The sequence below is a fragment of the Schistocerca nitens genome, chromosome 3 (assembly GCF_023898315.1).
Source record: "Schistocerca nitens isolate TAMUIC-IGC-003100 chromosome 3, iqSchNite1.1, whole genome shotgun sequence".
NCBI classification, from domain to species: Eukaryota; Metazoa; Arthropoda; class Insecta; order Orthoptera; family Acrididae; genus Schistocerca; species Schistocerca nitens.
In genome coordinates this window covers 877,590,443-877,618,118 of record NC_064616.1, presented here as the reverse complement: position 1 = coordinate 877,618,118, position 27,676 = coordinate 877,590,443, and the positions used below count along the sequence as shown (strand labels likewise).

Sequence of the window (27,676 nt, the reverse complement as noted above, 5' to 3'; positions counted from 1 at the left end):
AAAGACTGCTATTCAATTTTGATTGTATAAACAGATAATGTTTAGCCTACCTATATATCCAACTGCTGCGTACCTACAGGACACTGTTATTCTTTGATGAGGTTCTTGTTTTCATAAGACTTCATTTTATTCGATATCATTCACAGCTGATGTTACTGGACATTAAAAAAACTTTACGTGCTCTGCAATAATACGGATGTGCTACACCTATAGTGGGTGTAAAAAATACAGCATTCAAAAACGTTGTTAGCTAGACTTCTCAGAGTTAAATTTTCTTGAGTTTTAGAATTCTAATCGTTTTTAACTACGAATGTCTTTAAAAGAGGAAAAAGAAACCCTAATGACCAAATAACACGTAACAGTACGTAAGGTAGATCCACTGTGAAGCCAATTCCCATCTCTCTAGTCATAGATAGCATCAGTTCTGTCCGAGATTCACGCTAGCGCCACCTTGCAGACGTGGCTCGTAATACCGACTCACCAGTAAAGTTTACGCTGGCCTCGTACACCCTTCTATGTTGTCTATGGCATGGTAAGACATTCAAGCGTTTTTATACCTGTCTGTCGAAATTAAGACATGTTACTGGCTCTGAAAACTATGGGACTTAACATATGAGGTCATCAGTCCCCTAGACTTAGAACTAATAAAAACCTAACTAACCTAAGGACGCCACACACATTCATGCCCTAGGCGGGATTCGAACCTGTGACCGTAGCAGCAGGGCGGTTCCGGAATGAAGCGCCTAGAACTTCTCGGCCACACCGGCTGGCAAGACATGTTATTGTTGTGTTTTTAGTTAGTTAGCATGGTGGTCAGAAATTTTAATATGTTTATCCGGTTTTGTATTACTTATAGGTGCTCTGCGGTCTCGAATATTTTAATATGGACTATTACTTTTACAGTAATTTCTGCTTTTACGCTGACAGTGAACGATGGGACTTTGCTCCAAGCAATCACTTCGTCGTGCCATGACCGTTTAAAAAACCTGCGAGTACACTGGTCTTACTGATACAACGCGCTTCATGATAGTACACATCTTTTTCAAGCCGTTGCAGTTCTGTAATGTTTAAATTTCTTCACCCAAAGATGCATATCTGTTGATGCGAAAACGGTAGTGACCTTTTAATAGAAGTACGTTAACAGCCAGTGAGGAAGATGTTATTCACCATATGGAATTATGGTTTCGATTGGCCGGCCTTTAAAATACTGTGTTCAAAATAACTGTTGCTTTCCAGAAAGTATAAATATTAAGTAGTTTTTTTCTTTTCTGCATATTTACACAAGAACTGGAAACTTCTTATTTGTAGAATGAATAGAAACATCCGGATAAAATGAATAACTAAAGCACTCTTTGTTTAAGACTTGAACGTCGGAAGTGTGTGAATGTGCGCAGCTGCATCTTTCCGGGAAGATTTCTGATGCCCGTGGCTGAGGAGATGTAAATACAGGACACGTGGTACTTCTCTCAATAGCACAAACAAACCACACTACAGACAAACATACATAAAACACTCAACTCGTTTCTGGTCTCTGCGTCGCTCTCAGCGCATTGCAGCTCGGTATGTAAATACAGTAGACTCCCAGACTCAGGTTCCATTTCTTGCTGCAGTTTTCTCATACAAGCTGTATACTTTCAGAATAGAAACAAAATATGGCTGCAGAAAAACGTATTTTCTCCGAAACTCCATAGTATGACACGTTAAAACTATATTATTCTTTACATGATCTTTAAGATGATGGGAACTTGTCGTTTTTGTCGATTTGTCACCGTAGTTTGTACCGCTCGTACAAACTATAGAATCAGTACAAGTACTAAATATATTTCTTCCGCCAGCTACGTAGCTTATAAAGAAGTTAACTTCAGAAGTACATTTCAAAATGTTGTGCACCTTTCCCTTAATTAACCCTATAAGACTGAAAGGGGGAAAATACTACTGTTAATAAACAATCGTAAATCTTACTGCTTCATATTTTATTCAAGAAGTCATAATTTATACTTTATGTACTAGTTAATTACGTGGTCTCCAATGATATTTTACATTCTAAATAAGCGCAAAATGTCCTGTTTTACACCCTACACTGACAATACCAGCGTCGGGGAACCAAGAGTTGCTACCAACTGCAACCGTAAATTTTACGAGCGTTTAGTAAATTAGTATTAATTTCGGATTCTATGATTTTCCGGGATTACCAATATTTTAGGAAGGAAACAGTCAAGCAGTAGGCTCCTGCTGTTCATGAAATTAGGCGTTATATATATATATATATATATATATATATATATATATATATATATATATATATATATATATATATATATATATGGTGAGTCACCTAACATTACCGCTGGATATATTTCGTAAACCACATCAAATACTGACGAATCGATTCCACAAACCGAACGTGAGGAGAGGGGCTAGTGTAATTGGTTAATACAAACCATAAAAAAATGCGCGGAAGTATGTTTTTTAACACAAACCTACGTTTTTTTAAATGGAACCCCGTTAGTTTTGTTAGCACATCTGAACATATAAACAAATACGTAATCAGTGCCGTTTGTTGCATTGTAAAATGTTAATTACATCCGGAGATATTGTAACATAAAGTTGACGCTTGAGTACCACTCCTCCGCTGTTCGATCGTGTGTATCGGAGAGCACCGAATTACGTAGGGATCCAAAGGGAACGGTGATGGACCTTAGGTACAGAAGACACTGGAACAGCACATTACGTCCACATGCTAACACCTTTTTATTGGTCTTTTTCACTGACGCACATGTACATTACCATGAGGGGTGAGGTACACGTACACACGTGGTTTCCGTTTACAATTACGGAGTGGAATAGAGTGTTTCCCGACATGTCAGGCGAATAGATGTTCAATGTGGTGGCCATCATTTGCTGCACACAATTGCAATCTCTGGCGTAATGAATGTCGTACACGCCGCAGTACATCTGGTGTAATGTCGCCGCAGGCTGCCACAATACGTTGTTTCATATCCTCTGGGGTTGTAGGAACATCACGGTACTGATTCTCCTTTCACGTACCCCACAATAAGAAGTCCAGAGGTGTAAGATCAGGAGAACGGGCTGGCCAATTTATGCGTCCTCCACGTCCTATGAAAGACCCGTCGAACATCCTGTCAAGGGTCAGCCTAGTGTTAATTGCGGAATGTGCAGGTGCACCATCATGCTGATACCACATACGTCGACGCGTTTCCAGTGGGACGTTTTCGAGCAACGTTGGCAGATCATTCTGTAGAAACGCGATGTATGTTGCAGCTGTTTGGGCCCCTGCAATGAAGTGAGGACCAATGAGGTGGTCGCCAATTATTCCGCACCATACATTTACAGTCCACGGGCGCTGTCGCTCTACCTGTCTGAGCCAGCGAGGATTGTCCACGGACCAGTAATGCATGTTCCGTAGATTCACTGCCCCGTGGTTTGTGAAACCCGCTTCGTCGGTAAACAGGTAGAACTGCAACGCATTCTCTGTTAATGCCCATTGACAGAATTGCACTCGATGATTAAAGTCATCACCATGTAATTGCTGATGTAGCGACACATGAAACGGGTGAAAGCGGTGACGATGCAGTATGCGCATGACACTACTTTGACTCAGTCCACCGGCTCTCGCAATGTCCCGTGTACTCATGTGTGCAATTTGCGGCACGTTGGATGCTCTCTGTCCGGGTACCGTTCTGCATACACCCTGCAGGCTTCAGCTGCATTTCGTCGACACTCGCCATAGATGAGTATCATCTCCGCCTTTCCAGAGTTCGAATACACCATGGTCACAGTTCCTACAACACTACACTATCACAGACGTCTGGTAACACGGAGTACTACAGTTGGTATGCGTGCGGAGACGAATGCTGAATAACAATAGCAGCACGCGCTACATGCGGACACTGCGACAGCTAGACCAAACCACAACAGTGCACTACAGCCACACTCGTAAACACGGTCGTCATCGTAAACATGTCCCTGCACATGCTGCTCGCCGACCGTGGCCCGTGTTTGTTACAACACGCAACTGAACGTCGGAGGTTTCAAGCGTCAACTTTAGGTTACAATATCTCCGGATGTGATTAACATTTTACAATGCAACAAACGGCACTGATTACGTATTTGTTTATATGTTCAGATGTGCTAACAAAACTAACGTGGTTCCATTTAAAAAAACGTAGGTTTGTGTTAAAAACATACTTCCGTGCATTTTTGTATGGTTTGTATTAAACAATTACACTAGCCCCCCTCTCTTCACGTTCGGTCTGTGGAATCGGTTCGTCAGTATTTGATGTGGTTTACGAAATATATCCAGCGGTAACGTTAGGTGACTCACCCTATATATATATATATATATATATATATATATATATATATATATATATATATATATGTGTGTGTGTGTGTGTGTGTGTGTGTGTGTGTGTGTGTAGTACAAGTAAATCATACATATTGACTGCGGATTTAAATGTTATTGCTCAAAAGTAAATAAGAAGGACTATAAATCAAAGAGTGATTCAACAATAAACCTAGACACAAAGAATCTAGTTCCTGAAAACCTTTAATCTGCAGCCGTGTCCACTTCAGTGTCTGGGTCAGCACTGCGTCACGCTCAGTTTCGTCGCTCGACAAACTGCAGTAATATTCATGGCTCTGAGCACTATGGGACTCAACTGCTGAGGTCATAAGTCCCCTAGAACTTAGAACTACTTAAACCTAACTAACCTAAGGACAACACACACATCCATGCCCGAGGTAGGATTCGAACCTGCGACCGTAGCGGTCGCGCGGTTCCAGACTGTAGCGCCAGAACCGCTCGGCCACCAGCGGCCGGCTAATATTCATGATATTCCATCGTAGTCATCTGTTTATCGTGCGTCACGCTCAGTTTCATCGCTCGAAAAACTGCAGTAATATTCATTATATTCCGGCGTAGTCATCTGTTTATCACACTTTTAAGCTGATCCTCAATTTCTGCTGCTGATATCGGAAGGTTTCCCATGCGGGCCTTGGGACAGACATATGTGGTGAAGGTTTGCCTTTCTGTATAAGGTTAGTTCACTAAAGGACCCTTAAAACTCTCTCTTGCAAGAAACTGAAAGAAGCATCGTCATTTCATAGTGGAGTAGGCAAGCACTGCGCAAAATGGTTCAAATGGATCTAAGCCAACATATGAGGTCATCAGTCCCCTAGACTTATAACTACTTAAACCTAACTAACCTAAGGACATCACACACATCCATGCCCGAGGCAGCATTCGAACCTGCGACCGTAGCGGCAGCGCGGTTCCATGCTGAAGCGCCTAGAACCGCTCGGCCACAGCGGCCGGCAAACACTGCGCACTGCGATTTTGGAGATGTATTTCTGAACATATTATCGTAGAGCATAGAGCAGACGATGAAAGATCACGGATTCCTCATGCAACTTTGAATGACTTGTGCGCATCCTTCGCAGTTGTACACGGGCAAGTGCTTACTTTTCTTCTGTATTCTGGAATGAATAGTAACACCCACATACACATGCACATACACATAGAAAAAAAAGTAAAAGTCGTCTGCTGACCTCTACATCCGTCTGACATCTTCCTCAGCTGTGTAATTTCTGGTAGTACCATGATGCACTCGTAGACGTATGTGGCGATACCGATCGATCGTCTTTTGCCATCTGCCTTATTCCACGCGGAACAAGTGCCATTTTGATATTACAGTAATTATCATTTCAAACTGAGAACGGCATACCTGTTAATACTTTTCACATTTGAATGACGAAACAAGATAGTTTTGCTGAATATACTCATGTGTTCTGGAGCTACCAGAGAGTTTTGTTAAACCTGGTGGAATGTGAAAGTATATTTAAACCTGCCCGCCCGGTTAGCCGTGCGGTCTAATGCACTGCTTTCCTATCGGGAAGGCTTGCCGGTCCCCGGCACGAATCCGCCTGGCGGATTAGTGTCTTGGTCCGGTATGCCAGCGTGTGGATGGTTTTTAAGGCGGTTTTCCATCTGCCTCAGCAAATACGGGCTGGTTCCCCTTATTCCGCTTCAGTTACACTATATCGGCGATTGTTGCCCAAAAACTGTATCCACGTACGCGTACACCATCATTACTCTACCACGCAAACGTGGGGTTACACTCGTCTGGTATGAGACGTCCCCGGGGGGTCCACTGGGGGCCGAACCACACAATAGCCCTGGGTTCGGTGTGGGACGGCGGTGGGGTGAGTGGACTGCTGTAGCCTGTTGTAGGGTTGTATGCCATTGCGGCTACGGCGGGGACGAAGCCTCTCCGTCGTTTCTAGGTCCCCTGTTCAATACAATACAATATTTAAACCTACCACACATTTATTCTGACGATAGTACACTTTTATGACGGTCCTTCTTCGCAGAATGTTATCATTTTGTATTTATTATACATCTGCCAGTCCATCCTAAGCAGTCTTCTTATTCTTTCAGTCATACTGTTCAGAGTTACTGCTCACAACTAAAAAATAGCAAATAATGCGCCGTCTTATTCTCGGCTGCACTGTTGATATGTTCAAAATGTGTGTGAATTCCTAAGGGACCAAACTGCTGAGGTCATTGATCCCTAGACTTACACACTACTTAAACTAACTTACGCTAATGACATCACACACACACCCATGCCTGAGGGAGGACTCGAACGTCCGGCGGGAGGGCCGCGCAATCCGTGACATAGCGCCTCTAGCCAGGCGGCCACCTCGCGCGGCTTCCAGTTCGAGTTTTCACCAATATGTATACCCAAAAATTTGGAGCATTCTCCCCTGTTCACTGACTCCTGCTCGTGTGATTCTATTTGTGAGTCTATTTGTTATAATGAATACAGTGTATCTTTTCCAAAATCTAGGGAGAATCCATTATCTGAGAACCACTATATAACTCCCTATAAAATGTCATTTACCATCACTTCTGTTGCTTTTTCTGTAATGGGATTTATTGTATCACTGGTATCGTCTGCAAAATGTACCAATTCTGCACGTTGAATGTTTAGTGGAAGGACATTCACATATAATATAAGGAATGGGAGTTAATTCAAAATTGTACACAATGGGGCTCCATTCGTGGTTTCTTCCCAGTCTCTAAGATTTTCTACACTTCGACATTGTTTGAATTATATAGCACAAAATTTGCACTCCCTTTATTAAGTATCATTCAAATTATCTGTGCATAAAACCATAAATACCATACAACCTGATTTTTTCTAAGAGAATAACATGATATACACAATATAACGCAATAAAAAGATCACAAAATACCAACTGACGATATTTTATTGTTTATAGCTTTTACTATTTGATGAGTGAGTGAATAAATAGCGTTATCCGCCGAGCAACCCTTCTGCAATCCAAACTGTAATTTGCTAAGTAAATCGTTTCCACTTAAGTATGAGACTACTCATGAATATATCCTTTTTTCGAATGCTTTGGAAAAGGATGTCAGCAAGGAAACTGGATGGTTATTGTTTAAGTCCGTCTTGTCACCTTTCTTACGAATTGGTTCAACAATTCTATATTTATCTGTTGGTTGGTTGATTCGGGGGAGGTACCAATCAGCGATGTCATCGGTCCCTTTGGATTACGGAAGAATGGGAAAGGCAGGCGGCCGTGCCCTTTCAAAGGAACCATCCCGCCATTTGCCTGACGTGATTTAGAGAAATCACAGAAAACGTAAATCAGAATGACCGGACATGGGTTTGAACCGCCGTCCTCCCGAATGCGAGTCCAGTATGTTAAGCACTTCGCCACATCGCTCGGTCATATTTATCTGTCTGGAAAAATTCTCTGTGCAGTGATACATTGTATACATCACTAAGGATATTATTTATGAAGTTGGAACAGCTTTCCAGATTTCTGTCTGAAATATCTTAAACACCGCATGACCTTTCACGTTTTGTAATTTTTATAGTTTTGTTAATTTCAGTGAGGAGTGTTAGTGCTACATGTAGTTGCTTAAAGCCTTGTGGAAAGACATTTTTAATATATTCTCTTGATTCTTCAACTGAACCATTTAATCCTTTTTTTGCTGATACAATGTTAAAAGTACTCGCAGGTTGTGAATTGTGAGTCACAACATTGTCATTCAGTTTACTAGTTATGGTATCTTGTACACTGTCAGGACGTGCATCCTGGTGAACACATTAATAAATTTCCTTAATATACTACAGTAATATTAGTAAGCAAGTAATGTCGGATTCTGACTTACTCTAACACTTAAAGCAAATTTCCTCTTCCTTGTACATTAATTTTTAATTCCCTTACTTAACCACGGATTACTTGTCTTTTTAAGGATTTTCTGGATATATTTAGGAGAGCAACTTTCAAACACTGAATTAAATACACTCCTGGAAATTGAAATAAGAACACCGTGAATTCATTGTCCCAGGAAGGGGAAACTTTATTGACACATTCCTGGGGTCAGATACATCACATGATCACACTGACAGAACCACAGGCACATCGACACAGGCAACAGAGCATGCACAATGTCGGCACTAGTACAGTGTATATCCACCTTTCGCAGCAATGCAGGCTGCTATTCTCCCATGGAGACGATCGTAGAGATGCTGGATGTAGTCCTGTGGAACGGCTTGCCATGCCATTTCCACCTGGCGCCTCAGTTGGACCAGCGTTCGTGCCGAACGTGCAGACCGCGTGAGACGACGCTTCATCCAGTCCCAAACATGCTCAATGGGGGACAGATCCGGAGATCTTGCTGGCCAGGGTAGTTGACTTACACCTTCTAGAGCACGTTGGGTGGCACGGGATACATGCGGACGTGCATTGTCCTGTTGGAACAGCAAGTTCCCTTGCCGGTCTAGGAATGGTAGAACGATGGGTTCGATGACGGTTTGGATGTACCGTGCACTATTCAGTGTCCCCTCGACGATCACCAGTGGTGTACGGCCAGTGTAGGAGATCGCTCCCCACACCATGATGCCGGGTGTTGGCCCTGTGTGCCTCGGTCGTATGCAGTCCTGATTGTGGCGCTCACCTGCACGGCGCCAAACACGCATACGACCATCATTGGCACCAAGGCAGAAGCGACTCTCATCGCTGAAGACGACACGTCTCCATTCGTCCCTCCATTCACGCCTGTCGCGACACCACTGGAGGCGGGCTGCACGATGTTGGGGCGTGAGCGGAAGACGGCCTAACGGTGTGCGGGACCGTAGCCCAGCTTCATGGAGACGGTTGCGAATGGTCCTCGCCGATACCCCAGGAGCAACAGTGTCCCTAATTTGCTGGGAAGTGGCGGTGCGGTCCCCTACGGCACTGCGTAGGATCCTACGGTCTTGGCGTGCATCCGTGCGTCGCTGCGGTCCGGTCCCAGGTCGACGGGCACGTGCACCTTCCGCCGACCACTGGCGACAACATCGATGTACTGTGGAGACCTCACGCCCCACGTGTTGAGCAATTCGGCGGTACGTCCACCCGGCCTCCCGCATGCCCACTATACGCCCTCGCTCAAAGTCCGTCAACTGCACATACGGTTCACGTCCACGCTGTCGCGGCATGCCACCAGTGTTAAAGACTGCGATGGAGCTCTGTATGCCACGGCAAACTGGCTGACACTGACGGCGACGGTGCACAAATGCTGCGCAGCTAGCGCCATTCGACGGCCAACACCGCGGTTCCTGGTGTGTCCGCTGTGCCGTGCGTTTGATCATTGCTTGTACAGCCCTCTCGCAGTGTCCGGAGCAAGTATGGTGGGTCTGACACACCGGTGTCAATGTGTTCTTTTTTCCATTTCCAGGAGTGTATATAATGGAAAAAATTGAATTTGTATGTTGCTGTATCCTGTCCTCATTAGTAAATCACACTGCTTTGCATGAACCTGCATCATGATTGTAAGGTGTCATGTTTATTTCCGTTAATTATACATAATGACCAGATAGTCAATTAGCAACCGACCAAGCACTAATTGTTTCAGCCTGGATAATATCTATAAAAATATTATTATTCAGTGTCCTACTGTCTCGCTGCACACGATTTGGAAAACTGACTACTGAAATAAGACTGAAGCATCCAAAAAATGATTCTACTTCACTTTTCTTTCCGTGTATTTGAATTATATTGAAATCTACACGAACTACTAACTGTTTCTGTTTGACTGACAAGTAGCTCAATAGTGCATCTACATTCCTCATTAACAGCAGCGAATTTCTTAGAGGGGATATGTAAACTGTTGAAATTACGAGAGCAGTATTCTGCAGTAACAACTGATAAGCACATGCTTCTAGGTTCTGATCAACACTATATCTATTTGTTTCAAAATTTTTGACGTTTTGTCCAACTTTTACGTAAGTTGCTACTCTTCGTTTTTCCATGTTAACACTACACGAAAATGATGCAGGTCTATTGTCAATGATATTTAAATTCTCCATCCCTGTGGATATGTGGTGTTCAGAGAGGCATAGAACATCCATCATTTTAGAATGTGACACATCTTTTAGGCATACAGGAAGCTCATCTATTTTGTTTTTCAGTCTTCTAATGTCCTGTTGCTACAAATCTATGTTTTGGAAACTGTTACATACATTATGGTCACATTTTGCTTTAGTTTTTTTCGATACTGTCTGTGTGCAACCTGGTTCTAACCTTAAAAAAAAGCCTCCTTGTCTCTAGTAATCACAAGTATTTAGCCTTGCGTACCACCTCACACTTTTTGAAAGATGCTCAACTAATCTTCGCTTCCCTCTCCTATTGAGGTGCAGGCCATTCACTAACCCATCTTCCAATCACAGCAACAGACACGGCACAGATACGAGATTTTGTTTCAGGCAAAATCAATTCGTGCAGCTCTTTGTTCACATTGCTAATAGCCGTGTTAATACAGAGCTGGTCATGTTGTTGCAAAACATTCACAAATGTCACATAAGTGTTCTCGGTTGCTGATGCTGTTTCCTCCAGGTGACCTTTAATTGCTTCTTGTAGATTTCTAGACAGCCGTTTCCTTCTCCTCTGGCTATGAGTACCTTATCCTCGCTACCAAACTCTCTGCAGATGTTCTATCACCCGGCTAAGCTTTACGCGTGGTTTCACGATGCTTGTGACCTGGTATTCTACAGTTAGCTTTTCCTGTAGCAATTGACCTGCATCTCTCCCGTAACTGCTCCTTGGCAGCACGTCTCTTTTCTGTGTGAGTTTTCTACCGAGCTAGACTTGAAGTCGTTATCACGAGTCTGCTGCACTATACTTATCTCAAAAACTGGTTGATGCTCTTCTCCTACTTCAGGTAACAAGTATAAATGATTGCTAACAGAAATTCGAAATGTGATTTCTGATGTTTCCTCCTTTCACCTATATTTGTCACCTTATATCAGGTCCCGTTGTCTCTTTCCCGCTTCAATCTCTCCAGTTCAAAATATGCCTTTTCTAATATTGCCATGTTCCACGATTTTCTTGTTTTGACTATACAGGGTGATTCAAAAAGAATACCACAACTTTAGGAATTTAAAACTCTGCAACGACAAAAGGCAGAGCTAAGCACTATCTGTCGGCGAATTAAGGGAGCTATAAAGTTTCATTTAGATGTACATTTGTTCGCTTGAGGCGCTGTTGACTAGGCGTCAGCGTCATTTGATGCTAAGATGGCGACCGCTCAACAGAAAGCTTTTTGTGTTATTGAGTACGGAAGAAGTGAATCGACGACAGTTGCTCAGCGTGCATTTCGAACGAAGTATGGTGTTAAACCTCCTGATAGGTGGTGTATTAAACGTTGGTATAAACAGTTTACAGAGAATGGGTGTTTGTGCAAAGGGAAAAGTTCTGGACGGCCGAGAACGAGTGATGAAAATGTAGCACGCATCCAGCAAGCATTTGTTCGCAGCCCAGGAAAATCGACTCGCAGAGCTAGCAGAGAGCTGCAAATTCCACAATCAACTGTATGGAGAGTCCTACGAAAAAGGTTAGTTATGAAACCTGAACGTCAACTACCCGAGGCGATGGATCGGCCGCCAGGCAGCCCGTGACAGAGCACTTCATCACTGGCCTCCAAGAAGCCCTGATCTTACCCCCTGCGATTTTTTCTTATGGGGGTATGTTAAGGATATGGTGTTTCGGCCACCTCTCCCAGCCACCATTGATGATTTGAAACGAGAAATAACAGCAGCTATCCAAACTGTTACGCCTGATATGCTACAGAGAGTGTGGAACGAGTTGGAGTATCGGGTTGATATTGCTCGTGTGTCTGGAGGGGGCCATATTGAACATCTCTGAACTTGTTTTTGAGTGAAAAAAACCTTTTTAAATACTCTTTGTAATGATGTATAACAGAAGGTTATGTTTCTTTCATTAAATACACATTTTTAAAGTAGTGGTATTCTTTTTGAATCACCCTGTATAATCTAAAACTCCGTTGAAGAGCCACATCAGACCCCTTTTTTTGCTCAGTGAAACACGAAACCACAATCCTGATATGTTTCTCCGGTACCTATTAACCTATGGCGACATCCACATTTGCCACATATGACGCTACTCTAACAAAAACATAAAAAAACTCTACAACACACTTCAGCTGCAATAAAGGAATACTTCGTAAAAACTTGTCTTTCGGGGAGTTGTGCAGCTCACGTCCAGGCTTCAGGCAGACGTAAATAACACGACAGATGTTCGTTGAACGTAGGTAGTAGAAGACACGAAGTGAATGAAAACTGAAAACCACCATACTTTATAACAACAGTCTTAAACCGACGCTATCAGGAAATTATGTAAAGCAACATAATGAACCCAAAACAACTTGTAAGGGTTAGATGGAAGGCAGATGCTAACACTAGCTTGTAAACACACCACCGAGAGTAAGTTTCAAATCGCGGTAGGCATGAAACGAGCGACAACTTTAAAAACATAGTATTTGTGACAAAGACACCATCCGGAATTTATGGAAAGCACTGCACTGTGTCCAAATCAGGTCGTAACGATCCGCCACTGATGTTATTGTCCGAGCGCTTGAGTGCGAGACAGGTGAACATCTTACCCAGAAGCCATTAATACGGATGACAGAAATAAAATTTTCCTTATTTGTTTTCTTAAATTAAAGCGTCTACAGTGAGGCAGCAAATATCTCGGAAAAAAGGACCAGGCAGTTAACACGGCGTACAAGCTGATTTCAATCGGACAAAGTACTCTCTCTCTCTCTCTCTCTCTCTCTCTCTCTCTCTATCTATATATATATATATATATATATATATATATATATATATATATATATATATATATATACAATGCACTGCTCACCTACTGCCGAGACATTCTATTTCATTATGGCGTCATTCGAGCGTCTCATTAAAAAAACTCCTCAACTGGCTTCACGAAGCTGTTATTTTCCTCCCATGTGGGACATATTCCTGGCATTACCTGGAATTGAGTCCGAATCCTCCGCAAGGCAGCCAAACAGGATGACTACTCAGAAATGGAGATTCAGTCATGTGAGGTATATTAAATTATACAGGTACTTCACAATTCTTCTTACAGGCTTCGAGGGTTTGTACAGGAGACTTACAAGGGAATAATACAGTCCAACATGTCGGAACCTACCCTGGAAGTTTGTACACACGAAGAATATACTGAAAGAAATGCAATGTCATAATTTTAGCTGCTAAAGCCCAATGCTAGTATTTTAAAAAAAATGTTGAAGGTACTCATTTTTGCCGCATGACAACCGCTTATAACAGCAGTTTGTACAGCCCTTCCTGCCTAGATCGTGACTCGGCGAATGCATTGCATTCTCTCTCACGAGCAATTCCAAATCTTTCGAATAAGTTTTTCTTTCACATTTTCGCGAGTTTCATTTGAAGCATATTTCTTACTTCTGTCTTCCATTTATACAGCTCACGTTCAGATTTTACGAAACGAAATCGGATTTACACATATGCTTCTTTTTAGGGATTTTCTCCTTCCTTCGTTTAACTGAAAAGTCACGGCGTATTATTTGTTACTGAAAGCTGTTTTTGTACATGTATTCTTTGGGCTAGGAAGGTATTCTTATTCCGGACACTTATTGGGACAAAAACTATCGTTCTAGCCACAATTCAGAGTTCTTACCCATTTCTTCTAGAGTTTCCACAGTTTCTAACGAAAGGTCGACATCATTCGATTGAATTACCAAGAAATTAAGTAACAAATAAAAGATATGTAAGTCTTCAGAAAAAGTTGGTGATGTCGATTGCATACCAAGTTCTTCATATACACTCCTGGAAATGGAAAAAAAGAACACATTGACAGCGGTGTGTCAGACCCACCATACTTGCTCCGGACACTGCGAGAGGGCTGTACAAGCAATGATCACACGCACGGCACAGCGGACACACCAGGAACCGCGGTGTTGGCCGTCGAATGGCGCTAGCTGCGCAGCATTTGTGCACCGCCGCCGTCAGTGTCAGCCAGTTTGCCGTGGCATACGGAACTCCATCGCAGTCTTTAACACTGGTAGCATGCCGCGACAGCGTGGACGTGAACCGTATGTGCAGTTGACGGACTTTGAGCGAGGGCGTATAGTGGGCATGCGGGAGGCCGGGTGGACGTACCGCCGAATTGCTCAACACGTGGGGCGTGAGGTCTCCACAGTACATCGATGTTGTCGCCAGTGGTCGGCGGAAGGTGCACGTGCCCGTCGACCTGGGACCGGACCGCAGCGACGCACGGATGCACGCCAAGACCGTAGGATCCTACGCAGTGCCGTAGGGGACCGCACCGCCACTTCCCAGCAAATTAGGGACACTGTTGCTCCTGGGGTATCGGCGAGGACCATTCGCAACCGTCTCCATGAAGCTGGGCTACGATCCCGCACACCGTTAGGACGTCTTCCGCTCACGCCCCAACATCGTGCAGCCCGCCTCCAGTGGTGTCGCGACAGGCGTGAATGGAGGGACGAATGGAGACGTGTCGTCTTCAGCGATGAGAGTCGCTTCTGCCTTGGTGCCAATGATGGTCGTATGCGTGTTTGGCGCCGTGCAGGTGAGCGCCACAATCAGGACTGCATACGACCGAGGCATACAGGGCCAACACCCGGCATCATGGTGTGGGGAGCGATCTCCTACACTGGCCGTACACCACTGGTGATCGTCGAGGGGACACTGAATAGTGCACGGTACATCCAAACCGTCATCGAACCCATCGTTCTACCATTCCTAGACCGGCAAGGGAACTTGCTGTTCCAACAGGACAATGCACGTCCGCATGTATCCCGTGCCACCCAACGTGCTCTAGAAGGTGTAAGTCAACTACCCTGGCCAGCAAGATCTCCGGATCTGTCCCCCATTGAGCATGTTTGGGACTGGATGAAGCGTCGTCTCACGCGGTCTGCACGTCCAGCACGAACGCTGGTCCAACTGAGGCGCCAGGTGGAAATGGCATGGCAAGCCGTTCCACAGGACTACATCCAGCATCTCTACGATCGTCTCCATGGGAGAATAGCAGCCTGCATTGCTGCGAAAGGTGGATATACACTGTACTAGTGCCGACATTGTGCATGCTCTGTTGCCTGTGTCTATGTGCCTGTGGTTCTGTCAGTGTGATCATGTGATGTATCTGACCCCAGGAATGTGTCAATAAAGTTTCCCCTTCCTGGGACAATGAATTCACGGTGTTCTTATTTCAATTTCCAGGAGTGTATAATCTTTGAAAGACTGAGAACATTAAGTGGATTCTGCATTATTGTGAAACTCTGGAACCTTTATGGGCAAATGCTATTAGCAGACATATTAGAAGAAAATAAAGTGATATTAATTCGGTTTTATCTGCATTGATAACCCTTACAGGAATTCGCTTTACAATTACGATCGCGTTGCGTCGTGCTGTCTTTTTACCGAAGTGCCGTTAATCAAGTACTGTCCACGCAAACTAAGTTTGCTCGGTGTGGTGGCTTATGGGAGCGAATGCAAATGGGAAATGCTTTCATCGTCGCTCACGTCAGCCACCGCACCGTGTATCATCATAGTTCACTCGGACAGTGTATACGCCCACCTTGTTAGGCATGCACAGCTCTGGTAGTAGCGTATATTTCTTCAGCCGCCTGTGAGGCTACGAATTTGGCAGTTTTCAATTTTTTAAAAATATTTACAGTGTCTCTTAGCAGCTAAAATTTGGAAAGTATGCTTCGTTATCCGTATTCTTAATGTATAAAAAAATTCGGCGCAAGTTTCGACATGTCGAATAGGACCATTCCCTTTTTGTCAGCTAAAGTTTTGATAAGCAATTCATATCGGAAAATGAAATGTTTGGTTTGGGTGCAAATATAATTTGAAGTTCAGATCATTTTCAAATTTCCCGCTTCACACAGCTGCGAAAATGAGCTCTGACATGTGTGCCCTACAGTTGCATGTGACTTGGACAATATTTAGAGTACTCGTCGTGGTGTTATCTCCTATATGACGAAACACATCCTACTGAAAGTCAAGAGCGCTGAGTGTCCATGGACCCACCTTGTTGAGAGTACCAGTTTCTCGCAGAGGTTGTTTCAGTCTGAGGAAAGTAGTATGTGATGTCATAATTCCAAGAGGATCTGATGACAGCCCCCTTCCATCTTCAAACCTATTATATATCCAAAATGAATGTTTCCAGACATGGGTTCAATACCGAAACTTTATCTACTGAGTCCCCTCTGTAGCTCCCAGAATCACGTACTAGGGACACCCTGCTCATATGCATCAGATCATGGACAGGAAACTGCATATACCGGACGGTTAGGATCGTTGCTGTTTTGCGCTGACGTTTGTTGGCTATACAAATTTATAGAAGTAGTCAATATTAATTTTTCCTATGTTTTCCATTATCCATACCACTATGGAAAAATTCGTGAAGTTAATGAGATTCTCGATTGGTATTCTAGGTAATACAGCTTATTTTGAGCAAACTTCAAACGATTGAAATTTATGTATAATTACAAAACACAATCTTTTGAATATATCTTGAAAAAGAAGGAACTAGTAAACTAGAAATTGGTGAGCAGTATTGAAAGAAAGGGATTTGTTGTGTTAGTGTGCCTTATTTTCAGTCAAGCAATAGTCTTCGTTTGTTCTCAGTTACATTTGAATCGTGGTGAAGAAATAGCATTATTTAATATGATGAAATCATATGCATAGTACAGAATTAAATGGTGAATTCGTTAAAGACAGATCGTAACTGAGGCTTAAGGAAGATGTTGACGATAAGACTTAGCAATGTCGTCGTAACTGTAAAACATCAGCTTTAAACAGCACGGTTCGTACATTTTGTCATTAATATAGCGAATTAATGCATTTGTTAAGCTACTTTCTAATAACCATATTATAAGTGAACACGAATTTACTATAAACCAGTAACTACATAGGGAAAACCTGGTTCCGTAACTGAGGTCGCTAACGCACGTCCGTGCGATGGTGCTCGACTCGAGCTAAACCGGTTAGAATCCTGGTAGTGGATGAAATTTTCACTCCCAATATTTGTCCGGCAAGGGTAGCAGAGGTTGTGGTGTAAAGTTTCTGATCACCCGCCTTTGCACTAATGTACTGGATTAAATTAGAAGCCTCTCGCCAGTGTCTCATGAAGTGAATGCATATAGCACTGTTGATGGTGATCCGCCCAATGCATGGGGACGTTAAGTTTTCCGGCCTCCGTGGTGATTTTCGAGGGGAGTAGGCTATGTGCCGGCACCGGGTTTCACCCTCTCCCATCCCTTCATCCATGGCAACACAAGCCCAACCCTGTACTGTACAAGGCTCATCATGGCGGTCCACTAACCACAGATACACACTTGACACTTCTTAACAGGTGGGATGATGGCATCTCCACTGGGACCTCGACACGCGCGGCGGTGGAGGACACCTGCAAATTGTGCCCCTGCGTTCATTTCCTGAATATGGGACCTTTTATTTTACAGAGGGAAAAGAAGAGAGCTGGGACTGAAGGAACCCAGCTGAAAATTTAAGATGCTGGACCAGGTATTCTGATACAACTAAAGCACTACGGGTTGGAAGGCAATCAGAACTGAATATCTCGCCTAAATCTGAGTCTGACTGAAAGAAAAATTGCAGTTTCACATAATATAACTCATATAGTCAAACGTTTGCGAACACTGCCGAATATAATACCCACGATGTCGTGCAGATTATATGGGACAACTACGGAAATACATTAGCCTTAATGTGTCATGTTCTAGAAAGGAACATATGAAAGATCTGTACTGAACGTAAGGAGCATGTCCGCAGCTCGTGGTCGTGCAGTAGCGTTCTCGCTTCCCGCGCCCGGGTTCCCGGGTTCGATTCCCTGCGGGGTCAGGGATTTTCTCTGCCTCGTGATGACTGGGTGTTGTGTGATGCCCTTAGGTTAGTTAGGTTTAAGTAGTTCTAAGTTCTATGGGACTGATGACCATAGGTGTTAAGTCCCATAGTGCTCAGAGCCATTGTAACCATTTTTTCGTAAGGAGCATGCCGGAAACTGTGATAAATATGTATATCTGTGAACTTGACGTTTAGTAGCACGTTCTTCATTTATGAGTATGTCTAATATTGTGACGCATTTTAATTTCCTTCTCTTTGAATTTTCAGCACAGTTTCTAGAAATAGAAGATAGACATCATCGCGGTCGTCCCATCTACTTGACACCGTCTAGAACGTGTTATTTAGCTACATTTTTAAACTCTATGTCGGCAACTTTACGTAATTTGTCTTATAAATTCTGATAAATTACTTAGAACTACATAAGATCTAGAGACCCAAAGCTGTGCTTGTCACGTATGAATCTCACGTAACGAAGACTATTTTGATCTTGTCTGTGGTTAACTAGGTATGGTCCTTTCCGAGGTGATATGTTCACCCCTTTCTCCGTCCTGTCGATAAGCAGGTTGAGGGGAGAGGGACAATTTTTAGGGAGTAACATCACGTTAATTACCAGAAATAAACTCCTTAGCGATCGATCAATGAACAATCATATATCTAACGTGGGAGCACCCAGTGAACCAGCAACCATTAGATAACTACGGGAAGGAGAAACTGTGAAATGTTTAACATTGTTTCCTTCCGAGAGTTTCTCGTCACAATGATTTGACTATGAGGATAATTCTGGACGAAATTACACTGTTTTATTTTAAGTAAGTTTCATTCAATAATTTTTCCTATTCGTTAGTTAAAAAATTATCAAAATGTAATACTAGGTTAAATGTATCAGTAGTATCATGAACTATGACAGTCTCTTCAAGTAATGAGTTACAAGACACAGCGGTATGATTTAACTTCAGCGTACATCGCCTTCAAACTGATAAATGAAAAATGGAGGTATTCTGTAAAATTAATGTGTTACTATACAACACATGTTCCTGCTAACAAGGATACAAAGATATCTGAAAAATTAAACTACACTAGTGAACTTAAGTTTCTCGTTAGTTCCGAGACGCAATTTCACCTTCATCTACCATTAATTGGCATAGGTTGAGAGAAACTATGTAGTGTTAAACATACACTCTAATCTGGAAGAAAATGAGGTCAGTTTGAAAACAAATATTGCAAATACATTATGTTCTGAGTTTAAACAATTTCTGCTGTTTTCTAGTCCCAAATTGAATATCCTGATATATGACGGTGCTACACAAATACGTAAAGATACTGTTCTTACAGACAGCTTCGAAAGAAAGTACTTGTGTATATTTTGTTTGAAAGTAGAGAACTCACTGCTAGATTTTAATGAATCGTGCCACAACTACTTCATTACATTACTTATGTTGTATCTTATTGGGTTATCTAACTGGGCCATATTTTAACGAATTGATGCGCTACATAATTCATGAATTGAAAGACAGAAATAGATAAAATTCGAGTTTGAATAACCAGATTCAATAAAACACTTGATTTACAATGCAGTAAGAATCAGGAAACAGATAGCACAGTAAACGGATAGTTTAGAAAAAAATTGCTTTTGTGTAGAAAATGTTGGGATGGACTAAGATTAAAATCCTGAATTATTTTCCTACAAATGTGTGTTAATGTGTGGAAGTCTGTCAATAGCCCATGAAGGTCAAGAAATATTTTCCTACTCTACACGTTAATACAATTCAGTTGTAAAGTCTATTTGGGAACATGAACAGACTCTTGTAAATTATTAGTCCCGGTTAAAATTAGGCTAAAGTTAGTGTAACAATTATCTAAAGCACAATAACGTTAATACCATGTGTGTTGAGAAACTCGTAAATGACACGATAGAAGTATTATGCTAATACACTGATATTTTCTGTAACATGATAAAGAAATCTGATTGATTTATCCAGAATAAAGTACGACATAGTGCATACATAAACAATTACTAAAACACTAGCCACAACTTGTATTTACTATATTTTATCTATTTCTACCACGGCAATTCTTATCTCCAAAAAATTAACTGGGAAACTGCAATGATTCCAATAAAATCTAAAACTTCGTAGCCCCATCACAAGATATTGCGTAGAAAAATAACCGCTCATGTGGATATGTTAGTCTTTGGGAAGTTAAAATAATCGAAGGATTTTACTAGCCCATCTCAATTATGTTAACATATTCAGGAACTAACATCTGGGATATAAATTTGTCTGTTTATTAAATATAGCTGTATTCCACACAGGCAATAATAAAGGATATATTTCTTTTGAATTGTTGGTGTTCTTGAAGGTCATGTGAATACTCGTGTTCTAAAGCAGTTCCCGTTTGTAACAGGAAACGCAGGAAGTCACTGTTATTGACACACGTTGCTGGAGAAGTATTTACACAAAAAACAATTTTAAGACAAATCTGGAATGTTTACACACACATACATTGTTAATTCTTCCTGAAGCAGGAAGGAGTCCATTCCATTTCTATTTTGTAGAATTTATTATTAACAATTGGTCCCTGCTTGCTCTTCAACTGGGTTTATGACTTCCCTATGTACTTCTGTAATAATTTATCTTGGATCTATTGATTGTGCACTAGTTTAGTGTAATTAATGTTGACTTTAAATACTTTCAAACTTGCTGCATCAAATTCTCCCACGCGATGTTGAAGATTATTTGAGCTCAAGCAAACAGTACAGCGCTATCAACGATACGAGGGTGGCCGAAACGTGTTCGATCAACATATGCTGCTTCTTCGTTTTCCCAATTTAAGATCTGAAAATTTCCTATACGGCTGTTGAGAAAAGATTTAGTGACAGGTAATCTTCAAATTCTTAAAATCCCACGGTCCTGGGAAAACCAATATACGTATATATTCTTTTGTACGGTGAGGTAGCTAGAATAAATGTCTTATTTTGCAAGAGCTGTTGTATAGAGTTTTACTGAAACTGAGTCACATTGCTTCTCAAGATGTATGTCTCCCATGAGAAGCGGCAATTTATACTCAGCAAACCGATTTAAAAAACAAAAATGTTCGCTGGATCAAAATGGTCCATTACGCTACATAAACAATGATCCATTACACTAAATACAATATATGGCTTAGTTTTTGTTTGATTGAAATACAATAATTTTTCTCTGAAGCTGAAGATAAGTTCTTAATTAATATCTTTTAAATTACGTAGAAGGGGATAATGGTTCTATACTTCTCCATGTATTGTGTCTCAACATCTATAGAACCCGCTCGAGTCAAATTTGTGTCCTGGCTGCGGTCCTGTTCGGTCGACTGTCGTTCTCAATCACTAATTTCCGACGTAGTAATGTTGCGTTTCCGGAAAGATAGGAAATTTATTTCTTCGTCGGAAATAGGTGACTGAGAACAATAAATTTAGTCGACAAAACAGGCTCGCAAGTTTGGCTCAATTTTTACTCAAATTCATTCTACAGACAGTAATGAAGCAACCAAGGAACACACACATGTAATTACAAATATTATTTATCTCTTCACAGTATAGAAACCAGCGTAATGATTTGCATTACCACTGCAGTGTTTCCTCCTTGTTTAATGTATTACAAAAGACGCAAACGCCATAATCCAGAGGTAAGGCCGAATGTTAGTTTACGGTTCTTCGCACAAAAGTGTCGCATATAGTTTAGTGACTGATTTCAACTGTTCCACATTTCCCAAAAAGCTTTCAAGCAACTGCGTAAGGACTGGAAAATTTGCACCGGCATCTGAAACCGTCTATACACAGCAGTTATCCGCTCATTATGGTGATATGATGCTGTTTATGTTTTCGAATCCTGTTTGTCATGTCGACCGCTCCGTTATGGTGCTGATTTCCTACTACCATTTCCTGTTTCTCTCTGCATGGCTGGCGCCTGCACCTCATTTGCGACACGCTGTAAAGCTACATAGCCTGAAATTGTTTACTTTAGTTAAAAGAGATAATATACGATTGTTTGTGGTGCAGGTACAAGGAAGCCAACTGACATTCACGTAGAATAATATCAGAAAAAGTAACGGAAATGAAATCATTATAATTGATCCGTTAAATTACGATATTTCTCTGTGATTTTACTTAATGTGTTAAAAAGTCAATGAAACACAGTGATCAGTCAACGCAAAATTACCACCAAGTTACCATGCGAAATAGTTCCCCTAGATTACTTGGAAGGCATGTATTGTCGCAAGGTATTACTGTAGTAACCGAGGCAAAAACATTGATATCAATCCGATAGCAACTCTTTAAAATTTGGAGGAAAGTTACTGATAAAAAACGACTGCGAAAATGTCCAGATAGGAGGATTTGACGGCTGTGAACGTTTATCGAGAAAAGTGCAGCCAATAACACGTTCTGGAAAGCAGGAAAGGAAACAACTGCTAGTGTCATTAGTAAGAGTCGTGCATAGAACATTAAAACGATAATACAGCATAAATCGTTTAAAGGATTAACTATTCGTAGCCCTAGGTTCGCTTTCCTGTATTGGTATAAGCGCAAATAATCTCGAGAAGGGGTATCTCATAAGCCTACATCCTTACACCGGTGTGGAACTCTTCTCCCATATACTACACATCCTCATCCACAATCTCACAAAGACACGTAACTCGTAAAACATTTAATATAATGAATCGAACATTTTCAAGGTAAGAGGGTCGTTTTTGGTAGGAAATGCTTTCTTCATACAACACTACAACGTGTTACCTTGAGAACATTCAGCACAGATGTGCTTTGGGAACACCTGTCTACACTGCTCGGACAGAAGTCTATCATTTTTCATAAACTGCGGTGAGTAAAGTAATAAGGAAACTGAATTTTACTTACTGGTGCGTTTTCTGTCTTTAATAACACCATTCGCCGGTATCACTGCAACCGACAGCAACGCTAAAGTGATCGCCAAGTAATTCATTTTCAGGAACACACTTCACCAAGTCTTTCGGAATACTTCTCTGTAGTTCACTTCAGGAGAATGTCATAGCGCCACAGCAGGAGGTTGCACAACTGTGCCAGGGCTGGAAATACACTGAGGAGCCTAACGTCATTGTACTTCCATTCCGGTCAGTGGAGCCTCACATCCGCGATAACGGTTTGTATCTCGCGCCACTGGGGACGGCTGCGCTCAAAGATATTGCTGTTTTCCGGCTGCGGCCCCAATTATCAGCCCACTTCCTGCGACGCTTAATCTGCTTTCGGCGGCAGTAACCACCGAGGACAACCGTTACACAAGGAGAAGCGAGTGCTTCAAGGTAGTCTCTAGCTTCTGTCCTGTTTGCGGGAAATAAGAGATAAATTTTCCGCACCTCTTCACTATTTCCGTCCATAGAAAGGGTCAGTGTTCTGCACTGCTCGGTACCGCGTGCTTACAGACTATACCAAAGGGATTCTTTTTCCAGCCTTAGACTCGTCATGTTTCAAAGAGACACACGAAGTCTTTCTACACTGTGGAGCCAAAGAGACTGGTACATCTGCCTAATATCGTGTACGGCCACGCGAGCACGCAGAAGGGCCGCAAAACGATATGGCATGGACTCGATTAATGTCTGAAGTAGTGCTGGAGGGAACTAACACCGTGAATCAAAAATGGTTCAAATGGCTCTGAGCACTATGGGACTTAACAGCTGAGGTCATCAGTCCCCTAGAACTTAGAACTACTTAAACCTAACTAACCTAAGGACATCACACACACCCATGCCCCAGGCAGGATTCGAACCTGCGACCGTAGCGGTCGCGTGGTTCCAGACTGAAGCACCTAGAACCGCTCGGCCACACCGGCCGGCTAACAGCGTAAATGCTGTAGGGCTTTCCATAAATCTGTAAGAGTACGAGGGGGTGGAGCTCTCTTCTGAACTGCACGTTTCAGGGGATCCCAGGTATGCTCAATAATGTTCACGTCTGGGGAATATGGCGGCCAGCGGAAGTGTTCAATCTCAGAAGAGCGTTAGTGGAGCTTCATCCACAGTTCATTCAATGAACTGTGGATGAAGCCCGACCAACAGGCATTACATGCATTGAGCGAAAATAATAGTGCATTGAAAACGGCTAGCTTCTCGCTGAAATCTAAATCTGCCAATAAAATTTAAAAAGGGGGACTGATAGCTGCAATCTATAATTTACAAGTCAATATAACACTCGTTCAGAGCAACAGCTTTCTGAATGGAAAGTAACCTGATAGTTTTTATATATTTTTGAGAGAAAGTGAATTTTAATTGCTTATTTATTTGATTTTAATGAGGGATATTAATTTTGTCTGTTTTTCGATACCTATATTAAAATTAACTGAATTTGTGGTGGAGTTACACACCACAATAAGCACTACTGTAGTGTGACATTTCGATGTTTTCCTGTTTGCTATGTAGTTGTATTCATTGAGATAGCGATTATGCAGGAGCTTGCGCTTTCAATTTTTATAAATATTTGGTAGCTACTATCGCCTTCAGCACCGTCTCTGAGACATCGAAGATATTTTATTATCCTTTTCTAGTAGTTAGAAATGGGCAGGGACTGTATATGTTGTGTTCTGACAGAAGATGAAGTTTTGCACAGGTGTGTTCGGCAGTCTGTCTATTATGCCCGTCGATCTCGTTACGTCATTCCTTTTAGTTCTGAGCACACATGGAGCACATAAAGATACCTAGAACAATAGTGTATTCCGCCAAGTACGGGGGCCTGGTGAGAAATTTCGCCTGAAGCTATGCAGCCAAAATTACACAAGAATTCTGCAGGGGCAATTAAGATGCTCCTGCATCGTTTTCAATTGGAAATATTTGCTTACCCACAATACAGCCCGTAATTGTCTCCCTCTGAGTTTCGTCTCTGCTCATATGAACCGTTGACTGTGAAGACAACATTTTGGCCCAGACAACGAGCTGTAGGCCAGCGAAGAGAATTGGCGGAAAGCACTGGCGGCTGCCTTCTATAACGAGGGTATTGGAAAGTTGGTACAACGCTATGACAAACGTCGAAGTCGGATCGGCGACTATGGAGATAAGTAGCTGGAAGTTGTAGCTAACTGTTGCAAATAAAGCAGCTTTGATTTTCACTGTGGTTTCCATTTCGCGACCTATCGTTCCTTACTTTCCGAATAGCCCTAGTAATTGTAATCCCTAAGTATTTAGTTGAATTTACAGCCTCCATATTTTTGTGACTTATCGAGTAATCGAAATTTAGAGGATTTCTTTTAGTACTCATGCGAGAAACTTCACACTTTTCTTTATTTAGGATCAACTGCTACCTTTCGCACCATACAGATAACTTATTTAAATCGAGAATGAGATTTTCACTCTGCAGCGGAGTGTGCGCTGATATGAAACTTCCTGGCAGATTAAAACTGTGTGCCCGACCGAGACTCGAACTCGGGACCTTTGCCCTTCGCGGGCAAGTGCTCTACCAACTGAGCTACCGAAGCACGACTCACGCCCGGTCTCACAGCTTTACTTCTGCCAGTATCTCGTCTCCTACCTTCCAAACTTTACAGAAGCTCTCCTGCGAAACTTGCAGAACTAGCACTCCTGAAAGAAAGGATATTGCGGAGACATGGCTTAGCCACAGCCTGGGGGATGTTTCCAGAATGAGATTTTCACTCTGCAGCGGAGTGTGCGCTGATATGAAACTTCCTGGCAGATTAAAACTGTGTGCCCGACCGAGACTCGAACTCGGGACCTTTGCCTTTCGCGGGCAATTGCTCTACCAACTGAGCTACCGAAGCACGACTCACTTGCCCGCGAAAGGCAAAGGTCCCGAGTTCGAGTCTCGGTCGGGCACACAGTTTTAATCTGCCAGGAAGCTTTATTTAAATCGTTTTGCAATTCGTTTTGGTCATCTGATGACTTTACAAGACGGTAAATAACAGCATCATCTGCAAAAAATCTAAAATGGATACTCAGATTGTCTCCTATGTCGTTAATATAGATCAGGAACAACAGAGGACCTATAACACTTCCTTGGGTAACGCCGGATATTACTTCTGTTTTACTCTATGACTTTCCGTCTATTACTACGAACTGTGACCTTTGATAGGCGAATCCAGTAGCACAACTGAGGCGATAATCCATAGGCGCGCAGTTTGGTTAGAAGACGCTTGTGAGGAACGGTGTCGAAACACTTCTGGAAATCTAAAAATATGGAATCATTTTGACATCCCCTGTCGATAGCACTCATTACGTCATGAGTATGAAGAGCTAGTTGTGTTTTACAAGAACGATATTTTCTGAATCCGTGCTGACTATGTGTCAATAACTCGTTTTCTTCGAGGTACTTCACAATGTTGGAACACAATTCATGATCCAAAAACCTACTGCAAATCGACGTTACTGATACGTACCTGTAATTCAGCGGATTACTCCCACTTCCCTTTCTGGGTGTTGGTATGACTTGAGCAATTTTCCAGTCTTCAGGTACGGATCTTTCTGTGAGCGAGCGGTTGTATATAATTGCTAAATATGGAGTTATGTATCCGCATACTCTGTAAGCAACCTGACTGGTATACAATCTGGACCGGAGGCCTTGCCTTTATTAAGTGATTTAAGAGTCTTTGCACACCGAGAATATCTACTTCTATGTTTCTTATCTTGGCCGTTGTTCTTTATTGGAATTCAGGAATGTTTACTTCGTCTTCTTTGGCGAAGGAGTTTCGGAAAACCGTGTTTAATAACTCTGGTTTAGTTGCACTTGCTTCAGTGACTTCACCTTTGTAACCGCGCAGTGTAGGTATTGACTGCGTCTTACCACTGATGTGCTTTATTTATGACCAGAATCTCTTGGGGTTTTCTGCCAAATTCCGAGCCAGGGTTTCGCTGTGGTAATTATTAAAAGCATCTCGCATTGAAGTACGCGCTATACTTCGAACTTCTGCCAAACTTTGCCAATCCTGGAAATTTTGCGTTCTTTTAAATTTCACATACTTTTTAGTTGCTTCTTCAACAGTGATCTGACCCGTTTTGTGTACCATGGGGGATCAGTACTATCACTTATTAATTTATGTGGTATGTATCTCTCAACTGCCGTCGATACTATCTCTTTGAAATCATTCCACATCTTTCCTACGTTTACATGATCAGGTTGGAAGGAGAGGAGACTGTCTCTTAAAAAGGCGTTAAGAGCATTTTTCCAGCTTCTTTAAATATTACTTTGCGTTTCTTTTTAACGGTTTTAGGCGTTACGGTATTCAGCCTAGCAGCAACTGCTTTATGGTCGCTAATCCCTGTATACGTTATGATACTCCCTGTTTGTCCAGGAGTGTTTGCTGCTAAGAGGTCAAGTATGCTTTCGCAACCACTTACGCTTCGAGTGGGCTCATGAACTAATTGTTCAAAATAATTTTCTGAGAAAGAATTCA

At 42.2% G+C, this 27,676-nt stretch overlaps 1 protein-coding gene across 2 annotated transcripts in view; it reads right to left on the bottom strand.

Annotated features, from left to right (window-relative positions):
• The window catches only part of LOC126248918 (MAM domain-containing glycosylphosphatidylinositol anchor protein 1-like), a 1,134,762-nt gene extending 1,111,394 nt beyond the window's left edge, over window positions 1-23,368 (bottom strand). For both annotated transcript variants that reach the window (XM_049950410.1, XM_049950411.1), the window contains exon 1: window positions 23,167-23,368. In XM_049950410.1, the coding sequence (XP_049806367.1) occupies window positions 23,167-23,251 (85 nt within the window). In that variant the 5' untranslated portion in view covers window positions 23,252-23,368. The remainder of the gene's footprint in view (window positions 1-23,166) is intronic.
• Between the last annotated feature and the right edge of the window lie 4,308 nt (window positions 23,369-27,676).